This window comes from Patiria miniata, unplaced genomic scaffold, assembly GCF_015706575.1.
Source record: "Patiria miniata isolate m_02_andy unplaced genomic scaffold, ASM1570657v1 HiC_scaffold_6, whole genome shotgun sequence".
Classification (NCBI taxonomy): Eukaryota; Metazoa; Echinodermata; class Asteroidea; order Valvatida; family Asterinidae; genus Patiria; species Patiria miniata.
This window is the reverse complement of record NW_024037073.1, coordinates 5,074,082-5,095,209: the sequence shown is the minus strand read 5'-3', so window position 1 is coordinate 5,095,209 and position 21,128 is coordinate 5,074,082. Positions and strand designations below refer to the sequence as shown.

At 38.2% G+C, this 21,128-nt stretch overlaps 1 protein-coding gene across 3 annotated transcripts in view; it reads left to right on the top strand.

Moving 5' to 3' along the window:
• Window positions 1–3,763: 3,763 nt before the first annotated feature.
• The window catches only part of LOC119742632 (kinesin-like protein KIF16B), a 76,313-nt gene continuing 58,948 nt past the window's right edge, over window positions 3,764–21,128 (top strand). For all 3 annotated transcript variants that reach the window (XM_038218763.1, XM_038218761.1, XM_038218762.1), the window contains exons 1-5: window positions 3,764–4,064; window positions 7,081–7,150; window positions 14,490–14,612; window positions 16,390–16,506; window positions 20,722–20,754. In XM_038218763.1, the coding sequence (XP_038074691.1) occupies window positions 4,018–4,064; window positions 7,081–7,150; window positions 14,490–14,612; window positions 16,390–16,506; window positions 20,722–20,754 (390 nt within the window). In that variant the 5' untranslated portion in view covers window positions 3,764–4,017. The remainder of the gene's footprint in view (window positions 4,065–7,080; window positions 7,151–14,489; window positions 14,613–16,389; window positions 16,507–20,721; window positions 20,755–21,128) is intronic.

The following is a 21,128-nucleotide window of genomic DNA, read 5'->3' as shown; positions in this document are numbered from 1 at the left end:
AAGAGAAACACTAAAGGGAGCACAAAGGAGCCTTTGACCCTCGGACGACGGTGCCTATTGTTAAAACCGGTCCTCGATCGTACGGTTATGTGCTTAGTCTATGGGAAAGTGTTATATTAGAGGGACAAAGGAAAACACAATAGTTGTCCTCAGGCGTATAGTAAAAAAAGACTGAGCTTGTCTTACATACGCAGTGTGGACTTCCGAACAAAAGACGTCCACATAATGTAGGTAGCACCGACGTTGTGTGGACTTGCCCACGTCCACACAGTGTTTCCCCATTTCTGGAAAACAGGTTTAGAGGCATTTTTGGGTTAGGTTTATCTGTAGCAGAATGAAGAGAAACACTAAAGGGAATCATAGAAAAAAAATTGGGTTGAAAGAGTTTTCACAGTTTGAGAAAAATGAGTTTTTTCACTGGTTTTTCTTAACTACACGAAAGCAATGGAAAGTCCACACTAGTCATGTGAAACAAGTATGTCTGTGTGTGTGTGTGTGTGGGGGGGGGGGGGGAAGGGGGGGGAACGCTGTTCAAAACCGGCATTATGGTCAATGTCGCAAAAATCACGATTTTCCTGAAAATTAAACAACAAACGTGAAAACAATGTTTTTTTGTTTTTTTTATTAATCCCGCTAATCATGGTTACTTAGGAATGTGCTTTTCGATTTTCGGTTGCCAAATTTCCAGTGGAGGCGACTGAGGGGCGACTTACGGCTCCCATCCCTTGGTTATGCCGCTGCAATTAACGTCCTTTATTCAAACAGCTCATTACAGTACTGCAAACATTCATGTGGAAATTGATCAAAGAAATCGAAGCAGCGATTGGACGGATGCATTGGTCCTTAAGATAGGAACATCACATGCTTAACGCATGTTTGAGCCAGACTTTTTCGTCTCTTACTTTGTGGGCCTGTACGCAGCTTTCAGAGGGTGTTCTTTGCAATATTTGAACGATAGTTCACTCATATCTATCCCAGTGATTCAAATCCATTGCCCTCCGAACTACGTTTCAACTTTCAACCATTGTAATTCCAGTGTAATTCGTGAAAATTCCAAACCTTAGCTGGCTATCTGTGCATGTGAATGAAACGTATCTGAGATTGGGGGAAATAGTTTAGTCAAACTTTTTTCCCCAAGGATTGCCCCCCCCCCCCCCGAAAGAAAAACATTATGGGCAGGAACTCTGAGCTCTTTCGAAAAAAAAAACCAGGGCCGAACACAACACAAACTCACACTCAGTGGTGCTGTACAACATGAATGCCCCAAGTAAGGGCGTGTCCTAATTACTTGTGTAGGGCTTGAAATTACACACGCGCCTAGCCTATGGAAGCGGCTGCAGCCACTTCCCCATAGGTCCGTGTGCTATTTCCAGCCTTAGCCAAGTGATCCGGGCGCAGCTTACTTCTGATCGGAGAGAACTAGAAGTTGGGTGATTGGCGTAAAATTTCCTTTAAATGAAGGATATATCGCCAAGCTCTTCAGCAAAGTCTTTCCTCTAACGAACTATCAACTGGTTTGTTTTATTTTAACGGGGAAAAAAAATCCGTTTTTATTTTGGCGTCTGCAACCCTCTAAATAAAGGGCTTGTAGTAAATATTGCGTGTTCCTTTTGTGCCTCTTCTGATGCACAAAAAGATACGGCTGATAAGTCGACATGTGTGCAGCAAGTTATTCCAGAATTTGAACGTTAATTATTTTTGTTTCATTCGATGACTCATTACAAATTTGTTTTTCTACAAGAGGAATTCAAAAAACACACACTAGTTTTCAGGGTGAAACGCGAAAATAGCACGGAAGGTACTTCTTTCAAGGACGCTCTGCGTCCGACTTCGGCATTGTTGGAACGTTGGCGAGAGCAAGTCGGCTCCGCTATTGAGGAATAGCGCCCTCTGTAGTCTTGAGCGTTCCAGCAAACATCACCATGAACCGGTGATCTGAGAGCATAGCACACGACGGTTTCGATCCAACTCGGACCCAAACCAACTCGGACCCAAGCCAACTCGGACCCATGCCAACTCGGACCCACTACCAACTCGGACCCATGCCAACTCGGACCCACTACCAACTCGGAACCACGACCAACTCGGAACCACGACCAACTCGGACCCACAACCAACTCGGACCCACTACCAACTCGGACCCATGCATGACCAACTCGGACCAATCGTTTTCAATCATTCGACATCGTTTTCAATCATTCATTTCATAAAGTTTGTCCACTTCCCATCTGTTATTACAGTGATGCTGTTTAGTATAAATTTTCATTGTAATTGTAAGGTAAATTATCTCATATCTGTCATGTCTGTATTGCAGCAGTATAACATTTTTGTCGTTGTAAAGCGCATTAAAATGCTATTTTGAAATGCGCTTTAAAAGTGTAATTAATTATTTATTATTTTTATTTGTTTCCATTAAAACATATTATGCTTTAAAAGTTTAACCAATTATTTATTTTCATTCAAACATATTAATTTACATCGTTTACACCATCTTGCTAAATTTAACAGCAATTTATTTCTTTTTTACTCCAAACTTCAACATAACGAGTATACAAATTAAGAACAGATCTTCATAGAAAAATAAAATTGGAAAGTATGGCATTAAAACAAACACTTTCAAACATAACATTATTAACTCAATAAATATAAGTAAACATTAGAAATCAATAAATAAAATAAAGGTTCCATATTAAACAAAAAAGTTAAATCAAAAGAGTATAAAAAGTTACATTTGTAATCGGATTCGTAAAAAAAACCCACAAAATTCAAAGCCAGCATGTGAATTAAAAAATGATCAAGTTTAATCCCCTACAAATAGATGCAATGTCAATCATCAAAAAGGAGTATTGGAGCTCTGGGAAGATTATCCTTCAAGGCCTTACAGGTAGCTGCCTGTATGTTCCACTATGATGTTCCACGGGGGGGGGGGGGGGGGGGGAAGTTAAATCAAAAAATTATTAAAAGTTAAACAGATTCATAAAAAAAACCACAAAATTCAAAGCCAGCATGTGAATTAAAAAACCCCAAACAATTACATGAAATGAAAGGCCCAAATAGTTATTTTAAATTAATAACTTCCTCACTGAAACAAAATGTGCCACTTAAAACCATTTGTTACACGACACAAAGGCCTGCAAAAACAAACAAGTAATTTATTTTTTACTGAAAATTATAATCCTTTGATTTTCGTTTGGAAAAGAAAATCGAGATTTTGAAAAAGCACGTATATATCAAGTTGTACAAATGAAATACGATATGCCTAACCTATACTATACGCTATTAATACCTCTTGGTTTAGCTTCACAGGTCACGGTTTCAAAAAGCTAAGCACGTTTAGTTTCATGACGTTCAAAACAATAAGCGTTTAGCAACAGTATTTACTGTACGCATCATAAAATACCGCTCCACACAGCGGCAATACAAGAAAACAACAAAACTAAAAGCCCCATTCTGCCCAATGTAGTTACAGAATATCTTCACTTTATAAGCACTAACATTAAGATCACCTAAAAAATATAATCTCTAAAACTAATGATTGAGTCATTGCTGGGTCCGAGTTGGTCGTGCTTGGGTCCCAGTTGGTAGTGGTACCGAGTTGGTCGTGGGTCCGAGTTGGTCGTGGGTCCGAGATGGTAGTGGGTCCGAGTTGGTAGTGGGTCCGAGTTGGTAGTGGGTCCGAGTTGGCGTGGGTCCGAGTTGGCATGGGTCCGACTTGGCATGGGTCCGACTTGGTTTGGGTCCGAGTTGACCTGATACCCACACGACATGCACAATATACGTGACTAAATCAGACAGTAACACAACAAACGGAATGCAAAGTGCTGTCTGCTGAAACAACGCACAAATGTACACATATTTCAATTAATTCTACGGGAATATGAGCAACCGTAACAATCATGGGACCGGGATAGAGTCGTGTTATGCAACAGAACCACTGACGGAGAGGAGCAGCAGAGAGACTGTGCATTAAAACAATAAAATCAACTTGCTGTAGTGTTCAGTCACTCAGCTCATGTCATGGCTTCGGTGAAAGTTGCAGTTCGTGTCAGGCCCATTAACAAAAGGTAAGCCTTGAAAATATGAAAGCTTGACATGCTTGATGACATCAAGATTTGTGTGCAGTATGCGTGATTACCATTGTCACTTTATTTATGAAAAATACGACTATTGAGTATTGTATTGTGGGTCCTTCTTACTTTTTGGGAGATAAAAAAAGCAGCACGGTGACGAATATTGACCGTGAACCAGTCCCTGATTGATTGTTTTCAGTATTGTACCGGTGTCATATGAAAATCGGACTCGTATGAAAATCGGACTCTTTTTGCCTTTTATTGGTTAAACCCTCTCACGTGACCGGTCCCTCTCCTAATTATCTATGCATGAGCATGCGCAATACCACCAATGAGTCCGTATTTCATAAAACCTAAATTCATGCTACACCGGCATGGCACTGAACATGCGCAGTGACTGTTTTGGGGACTTGGTCATTTTTACCATGACGAATTAATGTCTGGTTGCGTGCTTAATTGTTGTTGTGACTTTGTGAAAGTTGGGAATCAGACCTATTACAATTTTGGACGAAAAAAAACAACCTCCAGAGCCACAAATCAGAAAAAGAAGATGAAACTCTGCAATAAGGTGTTTCACGGTAATGTGCGCCATCTTGCCCGTGGGGCAATTTTACACGCGTTGCTGTGTACGCGTCATCATTGGAAAGCTTTGGCGCTTCCAAGTCATCATGAGGTCATTCCAAAATGTGCCTGCATCTAGCAACACGTGTTCGTTTTGCCTCGCGAACAAGATGGCGCATATTACCGTGAAACACCTTATTAAATGTTGATTTAAAACAATAAAAGAAAAAAATTATAATTTTTGGGGGCACAAAAAATAAAGTTTCAAAAACATCAGTCACACTGGGACTTGAACTCAAGTGGCGTTGCTTGCGAGGCAGGTGCGCTATAATTTAATATCCTATATGGTGTTGGCCTACTTGTACGGCATGAGGGCGCTATACCATCTGCCAGCTTAAGAACGAAAAAAATGCGAGACAGGTTCACAGCTGAATAAACACTTCATAAAACTAACAATCTAATTTCTTCGGTATTCTCTGGAAATGGACAAGTTTGGTAATCCTTACTTTTAGGACACCTCTATTTTGTACGATTTCTGTTCAAAACTGACTTTTGCAGATGACTGTCCAGTACCAAAGTGACTTTTGCAGGCTGAAGCAGTCTTTTTTCTTCATATAAACTCATGTTAGTTGTAATTTTGAAAGCACTTTCAAAGAAAATGTGACTTTCCTACCTTTTTTCGCAGTCAGACGTGCATGTTGTAGTTCTCACAACACGAGTGAAAGCCCTACATAATGAAAGGCCGATGCTGATTGGCTGCTAAAAAAAATAAATAAGATGTTTATTTTTTATCAGCCAATCAGCATCGAGCTTTCATCGCATCGAGCTTTCACATTTGCCATCTTGGTTTTTGAGTCTGTTTTCTGGTTGTCATCGTCGTCTTTTACCCCTGAATTTCCCTCATAAATCAAAGCCCTGCCCTCTTTCCACAAAATTAAACCTGCTGATATTCAAGAAGGTGTCATTGCCAATTGTTTAGATGTGCCAAGAAATATCAGAATGTCACTTTTGAGTGTCATTTAGTCAACCGTTTTTGGTGAGTCTTTCCCTTCCTATAGGAACGGGGTCCTAAAAGGATTACCCAAGTTTCTGATTACCAAATTCATGTTGTTTTTTTTCCAACATGACAGATCATCAAGTTGAGGTTTATTATAATTGTGGTTACAAACACATTTTTTCGAGATACTGCATTGTGTCTACCACTCCGACCCTACAAATCACTTGTTGACAGATGCTTGCCATAAATACAGTTGACTTTCGTATAATACAAACAATATTAATACAAATTCTGGTTATAACAAACATAAAAGTTTGGTCCCGACAATGCATTTATGTGCACAATGAATGGGACCCGCACTCCTCTTCAAAATTCTGATATAACAAACATTTTGGTTAGGTCCGACTGAGTTTATGATGAGAGTCAACTGTAGGCAGCAGGGGACTGTGCCGGGACTGGTTCTACTTCAAGTCTGAAAGTTCTTTGACAGCAATACATACCGGTACATAAATAATGTTGGAAAATTGCGTTGGTAAGACTAGGCAAAACCCCTATTTTAAAATCAGGAAAGTTCTACATTGTAAGTAGGCCTATTTACTCACAAAATTGACGTAATTTTTGTTTAAACATAGCCAGTTCAAAAAATCGAAAGAGTTAACAAATTTCTGAGTTATTGCAATATATTATGCGTATGATATCAGTCCTATAGAGAGATGCACAACATGACCTCACTGAGGTCAAATCTTGCTTTTACTGTGGGAAAGAGGCTGTGCACACCCTCTATTCTCCTTTCATTTGAGTCAAAGAAGACGATGACAGCTTCTAAAAGAATGATTTCATGAGGAAACATTGTACATATATGCTGATTCATATCTATCTATAGGTCTGTTTTTGCCTAGAGTCCAAAAATGTTGGACTCTCAACACGGTGTACGATGAGAGTCCCAAAACTTAAGGTATTGAAAACATGCAATACAAAAATGAACAACAAAATTGACTGTCACTTGACTTGAAACAACCAGCCCAATACATCAATCATCTGTGTCAAAAGAAACATCTGGTACCAGTCTTTATTTCTACACATCTCTCCATAGTCTGCCACCAGACTATACTGAAGAGGTCAGTCTTTTCAAACAGTTGGATGCATTATGTACGGTACTATCTTGAAATTTAAATCAGTTGGCTTCACTCTCACTTTACAAAATATTGAAGACAGGTCTCCTTTAACAATTGAATTGAGACTTCAAATTTGGTTGGTGAAATACTGAGGACCTTGTTTGCTTCATGAAAATTTGTGGAGAATTTTGTCGGCTAAAGTGTGAGTAGGCCTAAAGTTGGCCTGAATTTGCTTTGCATGTTCTTCTGCACTCAAAGTGCCAGACAAATGGCATAATGGAAAACATTTTCTTTACCTATTGTAAATTTGTTGGTCCTGTATTTATTTTGTTGACAGAGAAATCAACTTGGGATCCACCTGCATTATTTCAACAGAGGGAAAAAAGACCAGCATAACTAATTTAAAAGTAAGTGATTGACAGACTGACAGCAATATTCAGTTATAAAATGTAAAGCCTGACGCATACCTTTTTGATTTTACCTGTTCACCGGATCACCCACTGAACTACGTGTTTTTCCACCGTTGCGGTTAGACCGCAACGCTACCCGCACACATGCCTGATTCCGTTCTGTAATCGGTCACATGATTAGTCACATGATGACCAGTCACATGATGACAAAATGGCAGCCGTCAGTTTTTAATCATGTGACTTGCTTCATGATTTGATTGGTTAACGTATTTATCGTGTCCGGTGAAATTGAAGTGCTACCCTTACACCTTCCCGATGACATGGATCCGGTGAAATCAGGTGTGAAAAAAACCAAACAAACATGTTTGATTTCATACGGCCGCCCGGTATACATGTACGGTCAGATTGGTCTGAATTTTCAGCGCACATCTCTGTACAATGATCCAGTGAACCGGTAAAATCAAAAAGGTGTGCGGCGGGCTTAATTGGTAGTTGTAGGACACCAGTCAATTCAGTAATTTCCCCTAACTTATTGTTTCATTGAGACCGTAGAGTTTGAGTTTTTAATAAATGCTGTTAAATAGAGAAACTAAAACAAAAACAAACATACATACATGTACACCAAAAAAATGAAAATGTATGTGAAATTGAACAATAACTTTGAAACTATTATTGAATGTCTGATTAAAAATCCTTTACTTTCACTAACTCCCTACTGTCGTTTACTAAGTACTTGACCAAATCCACCAAAATGCATCACTCACTCTGCTTCCAATACATGACGTAATGGAATCCACCACAGTACTGGTGGATATTGATGGACTTGGGACACATGGCTTATGACAACGGCAGTACAGGATGCTAGGCAAAATCTATCAGATACCCCTAGCACTGCTTCAGTGCCTCCAGGCCAAACTCTATCAATATTTTGTCAAACCAGGCCTGCAGAACCAAGTCACCCAAAAAGCACCAAAATGGGGGGGGGGGGGACTTTGATGGGATTGGGTAGGTCAGGGTTAAAGATTTTCTATGGCTAATTGGCCTTCTTATTGAAATTTGCTTCATTTTCAATACAAATTCCTTTCAAAAAAACCCCCAATTTCTTTATTTCCTCATTTTCCTGCATGTGTTAAAGTTCAACTTTTTTTTTTTCAAACATGAATTCACAATGTTTAACACAGTAGTTGGACTTTTGAACCCTGAATGTATGCAAACTAAGAAATAATGTTTGGATACTTGAAAACAAGAATGCCACAGACAGTATTAACTTATATTGTCACAAGAATAAATCTGTAGTGTTATCAAATATCAGGCTTAATCGGCCCAGAGCCCCTTGTTCCAGGGTAGTGTATTGTACCATGGAGCTATAAAATATAATGTTGTTTGTCTGTTTGTTTAGCTCCTAGTAACACTGCTGACTGACCAAAGTTTTACCATATAGCTCCATGGTTTTACAGGCATATCTAAAGATCAAATTTGCTTTTCATGCATTTTGTTCGTTGCCAATAATGACACCACTCAAAATCCAAAGAAGACTACAGGTTCAAAACCTAACCTGTTAAAGTTTCAGCTCAATGGATATTACACTTTTCGAGATAACAGTGAATTCCTTGCTCTATGAAAAAGCATGCAGAGCCTTTTGATCACAAAAACACGATAAAAAAAACCTAGCCAACTGATCGATTGTAGAGTTTCTTTTAAGTGACAGCAACGCAGACAGAATAATTTCAAGGGGGGTGTTAGTACCAGTACCAGTATGAAGTACGAAGCATTTTGATAACAATTTGGTAGTTTACTTTTGGGATAAAATGATCACGTGTGCCTTTAAGTGATCACCAAAACCAAATCGGATGGCTAGACATGTAACACACAGATGGCATTGTACTTCATTTTATAATGTTTACACCAGCCAAGCACATACACTACCTGTAGAGAGTTTTTATGGACAAAATGGTTTACCAGGTGCTGAAAAAATATATCAACTTCAATTTGAACCAACACCTTTGACACACAACACGCCTTTGTCCGGTTGCTTTATTGTATACTGCACACACTGTATATAAGCTAAGGGTTGTTTATGTTGCATTCTGTTGATGACATTGTACGTGTACAATGTACCTACATGCATGTTTTTAGGACAAAATTGTTATTGTTCATTTTTGCGTGCGCATCTGTGCATGCCTGCTTGGCCTTACATGGGACAATCACAATTTCCAGACCATCTGGTTTCTGAATCAGCACGCAATAATGAGGAAGCTGTACAGTCTAATGATGGCACGGTCCAGTGTTGAGAATGTTAACAAGCAAAAAAAAATTGTTTTGTTTTCCTTTTTTTTAATCATGGGGTATAGACCATTCCAATTTACTACACATGTGGGTCATTTTAAACTTTTTAATTTGCCTCTCCAGTACGTAGGCCTGTCATTTAAAATGAGTTCAAACTATTCTCCTTTGATGGTTAGGTTGATTGCTTTACATATAAATTATAATCACGCTAAGTTAGGGGGAAAAGGCATTAAGGAATGCATTTTTTACAAAATCATAGATGTCGGGTGTTACAGGGGCAGGAAAAAAGTGGACCAAAATTTATAGAATGACCAGTACAGTATGTTATTGTGTATACTAATTAAAGGGAATGTACATCATTGGCTTTTGCTGTACCGGTAATTTTCAGAAATGAAATATTTGAGGGGTAAGTATAATAGATCAGATATTGTTACACTGACATGTTTGAAGTTTTGTGTTCAAAATGCTGGAAAAACCAAGAACAACAAAAATGTTCAAGTAGTCTGGTTCCCTGACTCCACTAAAGATGAAATAGATTAATTTATAGATGCCGGAAAATTGTAAGGAAAGGGAACCAGTCTAGCTGGCCTGCACCCGTTCATGAACATGTAACGAATAGCAAACAACATTTGGACTGAAAAAATGGCAAATTTGGGAGCAGTAGTTGAAAAAATAGTTAGGTTTTTCCAACGGTGGTCGGCCGACCACCATTTAGAAATGTACACAAAAATACCATTTTCTTAAAAATGACTTCACACCAGGTGCCATAATTTTACAGGATTCTTAAGACTGTCATTTACCAACATCCTAGTAAGGTATTTCGTAAAAACTTGGTAGTTTTATTTTTCGATGTTTTGCAAATGTTGTATGTTCCCTTTAAGCCTGAGACCTAGATCTCTTAATAATGATCATGTACATGTATATGATCATGTGTACAGGTATGTATACAAATCAGTTGATGCAGTGTACCTTGTCTAAGCCCAAGGCCTATGTGTGGGCCAGATTGCCACTGCCAGATGTATGGTACAATGTTGTGTCAAGGTGGAATGAAAATAGGTCTTTGTTTGCAGCGCAGATACGTGTTCAGATGTGTGCCTGTTTAGAACTACATACTACATGTATACATGTACAAGTCACCTTGAACAGGTGTTAATACCCCCATTGTTTATTTTGTTTTTGAAGTGGATAATGTATTGTTATAAGCTGATACACTTTGAAGGGAAGTGATCAACAGTTAGCATTGAACCAAGTACTTGTAGCTGACAGCTTAGGACAAATTGACCACATGTGTACACAGTAAATAAACACCCCTTCTTGGAAATCAAAAAGAAAATAAACCTGGTAGGCCCTATTATTTTTGCTAATAAAAACACATCATAAAATCAGAACAAAAGTTTCTTTGTTGCAAAAGTAAAATTCTCAAAACGTAAAATTTTGAGTGACTCTGGAAGATGACCAAAAAAGCTGGAATTAATCATTCCCAACAACTTTATAGTACTGGTCATGTATTCAGTGTAGAATTAAGTTTCTCAAAAATTGAAAGGCTTTTGAATATAAATACAATGTATGGACCACAAATATGGATTGTGTTCTAAGTATAAATTTGTAAAGTGTTGGCACTAAATTTAGTACATTTTCGAATAAATTAGTGTTTCATTTATTCTAACTTGGACTTGATCCAATATTTAAATTTTTTTTGGGGGGGGGACTCAATGATCAAGTTTTACATGCACTAGCCTAAACTGGTCACTGATCGGGATTTGATTGCACCTGCACTTGTCTAAAACTTAAAGGGAATATACATCATTGGCTTTTGCTGTAATTTTCAGAAATGAACTATTTGAGGGGTTAGTATAACAGATCAAATATAGTTACACTGACATGTTTGAAGTTTTGTGTTCGAAAATGCTGGAAAAACCAAGAAAAACAAAACTGTTCAAGTAGTCTGGTTCCCTGACTCCACTAAATATAACATGGATCAATTTACAGATGCCGGAAAATTGTAAGGTAAGGGTACCAGTCTAGCTGGCCTGCACTCGTTATTGAACATGTAACCAATAGCGAACAAAATTTGGACTGAATTAATGGTGAATTTGGAGCAGTAGTTGAAAAATAGTTAGGTTTTCCCAACGGTGGTCGGCCGACCACCGCTGGAAATTTTTACAAAAATACCATTTTCTTGAAAATGACTTCACACCAGGTGCCATAAGTTTACAGGATGCTTTAGACTGTTATTTACCAACATCCTAGTAAGGTATTTCATAAAAACTTGGTAGTTTTATTTTTAGATGTTTGCAAATGTTGTATATTCCATTTAACTCTTTCAGTGCCAAACTCGTACATGTACGAGGTATATTTGTTAGTCCAATAGCGCCAACCTCGTACATGTACGAGGTAATGTTCGTAAATGTTCGTACTTAAAATTGCCAAACCTCGTACATGTACGAGGTAGAGTAAATATGTTATCAAAAGGGGGCGCTCTTGCTCTTTCTAATGGTACCATTTTCATGCATGTACGACCTGTATTTATTTTTTCATTCGAGTTCTTGAGAGAGGGCGCAGCACTAAATCTCGTATTTTCTGCAAAAAGTGCGGAATCTCCCTGTGTTCAGGCCAGTGTTTCAGGGTGTATCACTATGTTTGTGACTACTTTTGACTTTCAAATATATCAAGGATATACCAGAGAGTAACAACAACAAATTTAGTGAGTAAAACTTATTTACTTTTTTTTTTACAGAATTTTGAACAATTAACAAAAACGCTCGAAGTTGGGCGCTTTAGGGTTAAACTTTTCAAATTTCGCGGGCACTGAAAGAGTTAAGGAATTTTTTACGGGTATATTGAAGTATTTTGTCAAGGTAGTGGAACAGATATTTAACAGCTCTTAAAGAAGGAAACTTGAGCTGATACTACTCATGGAAGATCTCAAATCATGACGTAAAGTGGCTTTCAACAAAAGTGTGGCACTTGACAAACAATAGAACTCACACTTATGTTAATAGTTGAATAAAAAAAACTGCTATCTGGATATTTGGTTGATGATTGACCAAATTTTCTAATATTTGGTAAATTCGGCACAGCCCTAGCACTGTAGGGGATCGAAACTCTGCATTAAGGGGAAAGAAAACAAACAAAAACCGAAAGAGACAGACAAACTCTCAACAACATACATTGTACAATGCGCACTATTAAAAAAGAAGAAGAAGAATATCCTTGACAATTAGGCATGATGGGTGAATTGTTGTTTCAGTGGGGAAATGTCATCCAAAAAAAACAAGTTCAGGTTGCACTTCCTGCTTCCTACCGGTACAACTATGGAGGAAGGAATAGCGAGTGCAGTTCTATGTACTACCCATATGTTCACAAATAAATATATCAAAGTATTACAATATTTACAAATTTTTACATGTTTTTCAGAGAAGTGAAAACGGTAGAGAGGCCCATAAAAAGTGTAACTTGTAAAAGTGGGCCCCTAATACCTTTGACCTACCGGTAAAAAGGAATATTTATACAGTGCTTATTAAACACCAAGTGATAACAATATAACTCGAAGCAAATGCTGCATTTGTGAAAAGGTTGCATACAATAATACTAGTAAGGACAGACAAGGGACCTTACATACATGTACATATGTAAGCCAGCATGGGTATTTTGTAGAGAGTAAAATAACTAATGACATAAATCAACAATAACCATTCAATAAGATAGATACGCTTAAAAGTTGAGAGATTTGTACAATTTCTTAATAAATCACTCAGAGAGTTCCATAGCTTGGGTTTCTCATATCTGATAGCTTTTTGGCCAAAAGAAGTACTTGAGTTAATGGGGATGGAAGTGAAGAGCTTGCCCAGTAAATGAGTACATGTATACATTCCAAATGTTTGAGGGTAGATAGTTTATATTAGCTCCCCTTGGTATTGGAAGATTGCAAGTAAGTTCCGAGTCGAATCCTCCCGAAATAACTATTAGGCCTACCATATTTTTTTGTTTTCAATTCACCAAAACTTTGTCCAGTTATGCTGTTATCTCAGCAAAACATTTTTGTTTAGTGTCAACATTTTTCTGATGCGGGAATTTTCAATTTGAGTAAAAATCACAATGCAGTCTGTGCAAATTAATTTTAATAATTAACGACAGGTCATTTTTTTCAAAAAAATGGGAGACAAAAATGTGTTTCTGCATGTAAAGTGCTATTGCACTAAGTAACTCTTTTTTTGGTCATACATACATGAAGGGTTTTTTTTTGGGTGTGAGTATCATTGAGTTGATTAATGAGACTTCCAAATGTATGCAGAACTTTGTGTTTTGGTGGCACTGCAGTAAAAAATTAGGAGAATTGTAGACCAAAAATTTGGAATTCTCAATATTGTGTATTTGATGCATTACATCATAATACCTGTATGCCTTGTATTGAAGATATTCTAAAGCAAATGCTAGATGGTGCACTACATAAGAATCATAAATTGTAAACCAGGCTGATTTGAAATGCTAAGAGAACTGGTCTACCTATAGCATGGAAGGGGAGGGGGGTAATGTGTCTGATTTACATAAATTTTGGGCCAGAATGACGAATGAAGATTACTCCTCACAGTTAGATTATCCACGCATTGAAAATTAATCCAAAATGTGTTACATATACACCTAACTACTATGCCTTTTGTTTAAGACATTTTATTGTAAGAACACGCTCTGTACAACAATCTGTGAAAGAACAAGCGTTTAGATTTGTGACACAATTTGCAAAACAAGGGATTGAGATCCTCCTGCATGTACCACTGCTTTTCTGAAAGTGTTTTTGTGTGTTTTATTTCCTAGTGGTCCCACTTAAAATATTTTTTTGAGATTTTTTTTCCTAAAAACCTTGCAAGTGTAATAAGGGAATAATTTGTTTTAATGGAGCAGTCATAAACACAAGGTTTAAACCAGATAGGGCTGTGCATGGTTGCAGAAAATGGTTCGAGACTAAGTTAAAAACCCCCCAAACATTAACATATTTTTTGTTTACAATTACACACAACTCATTCAACCTCCTTCCCCTTTTTATCTGCAGATACCAGCCCATTCTGGGGAGGGAGAGGTGGGACTAGGACGAGAGCGAGTCAAAACATTCACCTACGACTATTCCTATTGGTCAGTCAATCCATCCGACCCACAGTTTGCATCTCAAGAAAGGGTAAGTCACCTCACTTATTTTTTTTTTTGGGGGGGGAGAAGGGGTTTGGGTTGAAGTGTTCTTTCAGCAAAACAAAAACAAATCACATTGGGATGTGTGTGAATTGTTTTCGTTTTCCCGAAAGAACGCACCCCTTTTTTTTGCGATCCGTGGACAGAACTTTAAAAACCGTGTGTTTAAAATTTCGTAACTTGAAAAGTATATCAGTGAGTGATTTGAATGATTCTTGTACCAGTTGAAAGAAAGCTTATGAATTGGGCTTTCATATCCTAGATTTTGAAAGTGCTACATGCAGAACTTCACTAAAACAGTAGTCCCGGCATTTTTTTGTTTTTTGTTTGTTACTGTATAGGCCATTTCACATTTTCACCCGAGGGTGTACCTGTACACTTACATACATGTATTTGCACACTGAATCGCTACGTGCCTTTCAAAACATTTTATTGTTGTCTTTATGTATGCATGTTTGATGTGACTTGATGAAAAAAAAAACGATTAAAATTGTACACAAGGCATCCATATTGATATAAACAACACAGCAACCTGACTGTTTTTAAATGAAATGAATGATTTACATGTATGTGCAAAAGTAGCCTACTCTAAATTTGTCAGTAATGTTAAAACTTAACTGTTTGAATTGGGACATGGTTTCACTATGAACACCACAATCAAGTCTGCAAGGCGGTGTTTCAAAGTACGAAGGTTACTTGATATCATTGGACTATTTGCTGTTGATAATTCAATGCAAACATGGTTAACTTCAATGCAATCATGCGCAGTCTTTTTGCAGTATGTCTGTTTGATTATTTGCTTTAATTTTTAACCGAACTAGATATTTAGTTCAAGTATCTACCATGTACAATTGTAATTGTAAAGGAATTACCAAAGTGACATAACAATGGAACTCTTGTTGCACATGAATTATGTACATTTGTGTATGTGTACGTGTACATTGTATACATTTCAAATGTATACAGGGCGATAACAATTGGGACTCGCAATACTGTGTATGAGAGTCCAAAACATGCAACTCAACAAAATAGACTGGCGCGTGACACAATCAGTCCAACAACCCTTTACTACTGCATCAGTCAAATGTGTCAAAAGAAACATCTGGTATTGGTACATAGTTTATATTTCTACACAGACATGTAGTCATCACATCACGTCACGTCCATTAGCAACCAAAGTAGTATTTCCACTGCGCGGTATTTGTGTGCTAATGGATGCTGATGTGCGCGTTGCGTGTAGCGCGTATTGTTCCAAAGACAGCGCGCCGCAGACTTAGGTTCATACATTTCGTGAAGGGGTAGTTTGGAAGAGAGAAATACATTTTCCACCAATTTTGTATTGAAATTGAAGTTTATTTCAACTGTGTTTAGATTTAAATAATTTAAAATATTAAAATCAAGCAGAATCTGTGGGTGAAGTGTTATAAAACAAATATTGAATGCTTTATCTCGTGGTGAAGTAAAACTAGCCTCCCTCAATGATCCATGGACCATTCTATTTTCCCTCGGCTTTGCCTCGGGGAAATAGAATGTCCATGGATCACCTCGGTAGGCTAGTTTTACTACACCACTCGAAGCATTCAATATTTGTATACCATCTCTTTGACTCATGACAATTTTATAAACACTTTGTCAGCTAAAGATTGAGTAGAGTTGGCCTGATGTTATTTTGCATGTTTTTCTGCACTCAAGGTCCCAGTCTGGACTTTCATCAACGAATTCTGAAACTTTCTCTTCCAATCTATGCATTTTTTTTTGTTCATCAGGTCTTCAGTGATCTGGGACAGGATGTTCTCAAGTCAGCTTTTGAGGGTTACAATGCCTGTATCTTCGCTTATGGTCAGACAGGCTCGGGCAAATCCTACACCATGATGGGAGAACCAGTAAGTTGACCTTCAGAGGAAATTGAATGCCATTTGAAAGTGACCTGAGTGACCTGAAATAAGACAAGGAATAAAAGTTAAAAGTCTAAGAAGAAGGCCTGACGCTTTAAGTTTTATAGCAGAATATTTCTCAAAGGCAAAGTGATATCAGAATAAGTGCTTTCATGGTAATGTGCGCCATCTTGCAGATTTACGCGCGTTGCTGTGTATGCATCGTCGATCAAAAAGTTTTGAGCTTCCAAGTCATCATGCGTTCATTTCAAAATTCGCCCGCGTCTAGCAACGCATGTTCTTTTCTGTCATGAACAAGATGGCGCTTATTACCGTGAAACTGCTTATAATAAGAGGTATGTGTAAAGCTGGGTCCGAACATAGAGCTATATTAAATTACTAGAGTGCTAACTTCGTGTACAAAGTAATGCCTGCTGGGCGCATCCATGTTTGTGCACAAACCTATGGAGACCTAGACATTTTGTACGGCTTTTGTACGGCTATTTGCATATCTGCGTTTGTATTCCATACCGGTGCGTTATCGAAGCCAATACGCCCAAAACCGAAACGCACGATCAGCAAATGAGCGTGCCATTTTGCTCTACGCAAACAGCGCAACGCGTGTGCGTATTCGCTGCAGATGCTTTTTGCCGTCACGTTTTTTGAACCGTCACTGACACGCTTAAGTTGTTTGCGTATGTTCTACTTGCGCGTTGCATGTAGAGTACACTTTCAAAATTCAATCCATCTAATTTCATTATGTTCTACAAACACGCACATGAATTCAAAATGTCTGTGCCCAGAGCAGCTTTAAAGCGTCTCCGCGCGCAGAATGTGGAGTTAGCGCTCTAGTAATTTGATATAGCTCTATGGGTCCGAATCACTTGGCTACGGCCAGGAATAATCAGTGCACCTACAGTATATGGAAGCCACTGGCTATTGGTTGTAGCCACTTTCCATATAGATTCATGTGATTTGGAAACAACCATGCATCATGTATTCATACCACATTTTGCCTTCTAGGCTCTCTAAATCTTTTCACAGCTTAAAAATGAAGTAATTTTTCACAGATTTTTGACAGCCTTTTCTTTAAACTTCATTTTAGAGTGTGAAAACTCCCACCACTGAATGCATTTTAAAATCAATGATCAGGCGTGCGAGTGAAGGCTTTGCACGCCAAAGAGCACAACTTGGGAGAAGCAAGTTGACACACTATGTAAAGTGGCCAATCCTAAAAACAGCTCTTGGTGGTTCTGAGATGAATCATTTGGCAAACTTGAACTTTTGATCAAAATGGTCTCAGTACCCCCTCAACGGGTACAAAGGGAGAGTTGGGGGAGACCACTGGGAGGGACATTCAAAGGAATTAATGACCGGGCCTGATGCTTACTTGAAAACGCTACGGGTTTGTGTACTTTCAAAGTAAACGAGTTATGCATTCTTGCCGTAGGTGCACAAACCAGTATGTGAACATGGTGTGCCCCTAGCATGGGGTTCTCGAAAGTGTTCACAAAGCATCTACTGTTCGTGCACAGAGCCCTTTATCTGCAATCTTCAGTTTGAACAACTATTCTAATAATCAACTTGTGTTGTATTGACCCAGGCCATGCCATGATACAGTTGAGGTTTACATTTACATGTATGCTAAGGAAAGACAAGCTGGCTTGATTTCAACATTTCAGACAGTTGTGTGTACATGCATGGAGGAAGGAATCCTCCATGGTACATGTATGTTCAGATTGTCTTCTCAAACAAGGACTGAATCTGAAATCAAGTAATTTACTGTCAATGGAGATTTTGATTGTCTGTGGATTATGCACTGTCCAAACAATCATAGAGCAAGCCTTGCTCTATGATACAATGTACATGCATCTACATGTACATGTACCATAGAAAACCCTAAATTCAATATTCTGGTCACGTACCACAGACAAGATAGATTGAGACCAGGTTGAAATCCTATTTTGGGGGCAAAGCACTTGTAATTAAATTTGTGGTCGCCCTGAGGTCGTAAACCTTTGATAGACAGATGGACTAGTGTCTCACAGCATGCTCACAGTAACACCACTGTACATGTATGTGGTCGACAGGATACCTGTATAATCTGTACCTCTGCAGATACCATTTTAGGATATGGCAGATCACTGCGGTCCAGGTTTTATCGAGTGTCTTTTTTTGTTGTAATTTTTGGGGTGGGCCGGCCAAAAGCACTTGTATTTAAAAAAAAAATAAAATATGAGATTGACAGAAGGTTTAAGGTTTCCACTGAATAATAGCCGCATTCACACAGACACTGAAATATTTGGCAAGAGTTTGAGAACTACTGGTAATGAACAGCTCACGTTGTGAACACACATGCAAGAAATTCTCTGTCTCTTTGTTTTCTTTGCCAACCAGACATCACTATCCAAGATGAAGTTGGAAATTTTGGATGCTCCATTTAAAAAAAAAATGGATATTCTATTGTCAAAAATGATCATCATTTACGCATAAATATATGTGCTATTTATTCCCTGCAAGATCACTTAATTGAAAAATGTGTATTATTACTTGGCGAGAAGGCAAAAAAACCCGTATTCCCTGTATATATGTAGACATTCTTGACTAACTTTTAGGACTCTTACTGGTAGCTTAAACAACCCGAAAAGATACTGTATAGAACGTTTGTATAATTGTTTGTCTGTGAACATAGAGTTAATTATGGCAACTTATCTTCAAGCAAACTTGCATCCTCGATCCTGATTGGTCAATCCATGGCAACAACAGTGTGATATTATACCGTATCGCACGATCCATATAGCACCCCGCGTATTGAGCTATTCCAAGATGTGAGCGACATTCCAGCTGCATGTGCTAAACCACAAAAACTTAAAGCGTGATAGTTCCAACTTTACTGTGCGTCAAGTTTGCTTGAAGATAAATTTGTTATTGCGCTCGCCCTTGTGTAACACAGAAAATGTAGTGCGCCTGTGTCCCACATACCACTCGGCCGTCGGCCTCGTGGTATGTGGGACACAGGCGCACTACATTATTCCGTGTTCCACTCACGCTCGCGGGACAACTAATATTGTCTTGCTCTGTGATCAGTAAGAACCAACACACTGAAGAATGTTGTGGTAATCAAATGTGCATGTAAAATTTCCTAATCATAATTTATGAAATCATGAATGAAGAAGGAATTATTTTTTCTTCACACAATCACTGTGGGATTGGTTGTGATAAGATTAAGAGTAAAAGTCACAGGATTATTATGACAGGGGAGAACCATTTATTAATTGGCAGCGGGATTGGCTGTCACAATGTTTGCTTTTTGAACTTCATCAAGTGTTGCAAGTTTTGGTGGGTCCAATCAATAAATTTATCAGTTTTAACCCTAACCCTGCTCAATCCAACAGGATCCAACTATTTTACATACACATCTGTTGGGGCCTTCGGATTAAGCTGTAAACCTGTTGTATCTGTTCCTGTCTTTGTTGGATCCGGCAGGCAACTGAAAAATAAGGCACAGTCGAATTCTGTTGGATTTAGTTCAGGTACAACACAACTTGGCAAGTTGGATTGTGTGGGACTGTGTTAGCCCATACTGGACTACCTCCGTAAATAAAGCCACATTTCCACCATGTACAAAAACGTGTCGAACTTTGTCAAATTTCGATTTTCACATTTAGGCTTAGTTTGTAGTTTATTTTTGCTTTAGAAGCATACTGACCCTCTTTATAGGCTAATCAGAAAGTGCTGCCTTTTTCAGATGTCTAATTTTCGTGAAATTTCATGTTGAAATTTTGATACGCAAATGTGTGCAAACGAATCTGGAAATTTCACGAACATTAGACATCTGAAAAAGGCAGCACTTTCTGATTAGCCTATAAAGAGGGTGAGTATGCTTCGAAAGCAAAAATAAACTACAAACTAAGCCTACATTTGTAAATGTGAAAATTAAAATTTGACAAAGTTTGACTTTTTTTTGTACATGGTGGAAGTGTGGCCTTTATTGACAGAGGTAGTCCAGTAAATTGGCCACATTTATGGGGCTAGGACTGTGTTGGATTGAGCAGGAAATTCATAATTAATAACCGTCAGACTGTTGGATTTAGCAGGGTAGTCCTGGGAAACTACCAGGGCGTTAGGATTGAGTATTCATTTCATGGAGTTCAAGGCAAATGTTTCACTTCCAATTTCTCTGCAGTAACGTGATCATTTTCTTTGTTTTTGTTATCTCCATAGTCATGCAAGGGATTAATACCGAGAATATGTGAGGTAAGTGAGCGCAGAGAATTCTTTCACTTTCATTTCAGTTTATTAAAGTTGTTTATATTTGCAAACAAATGAAGAACGTAATGAACACGCAAGTACATGTATTCATCAAGCAGTCAACAGGTTTTAACTTGGTTTCAGTTTTAGTTTCAACACGGTGCTCGATAAATTCACGTGAGTGCCTCGCGCATTTACACAAACTGTGTCCAACATTAGACAGGACTTATAAATATATGTTTATGATAGATACCATTTTTTTTTGGTGGCTTATTTCTTTGGATATTTTTTGTAACAAAGAAGGGGCAGGGGAATTTTACTCTGGATGTCAGTCCCTGCCACGCTTGAGATTTTACTTTATCAGTATTTGGGTATTTTTT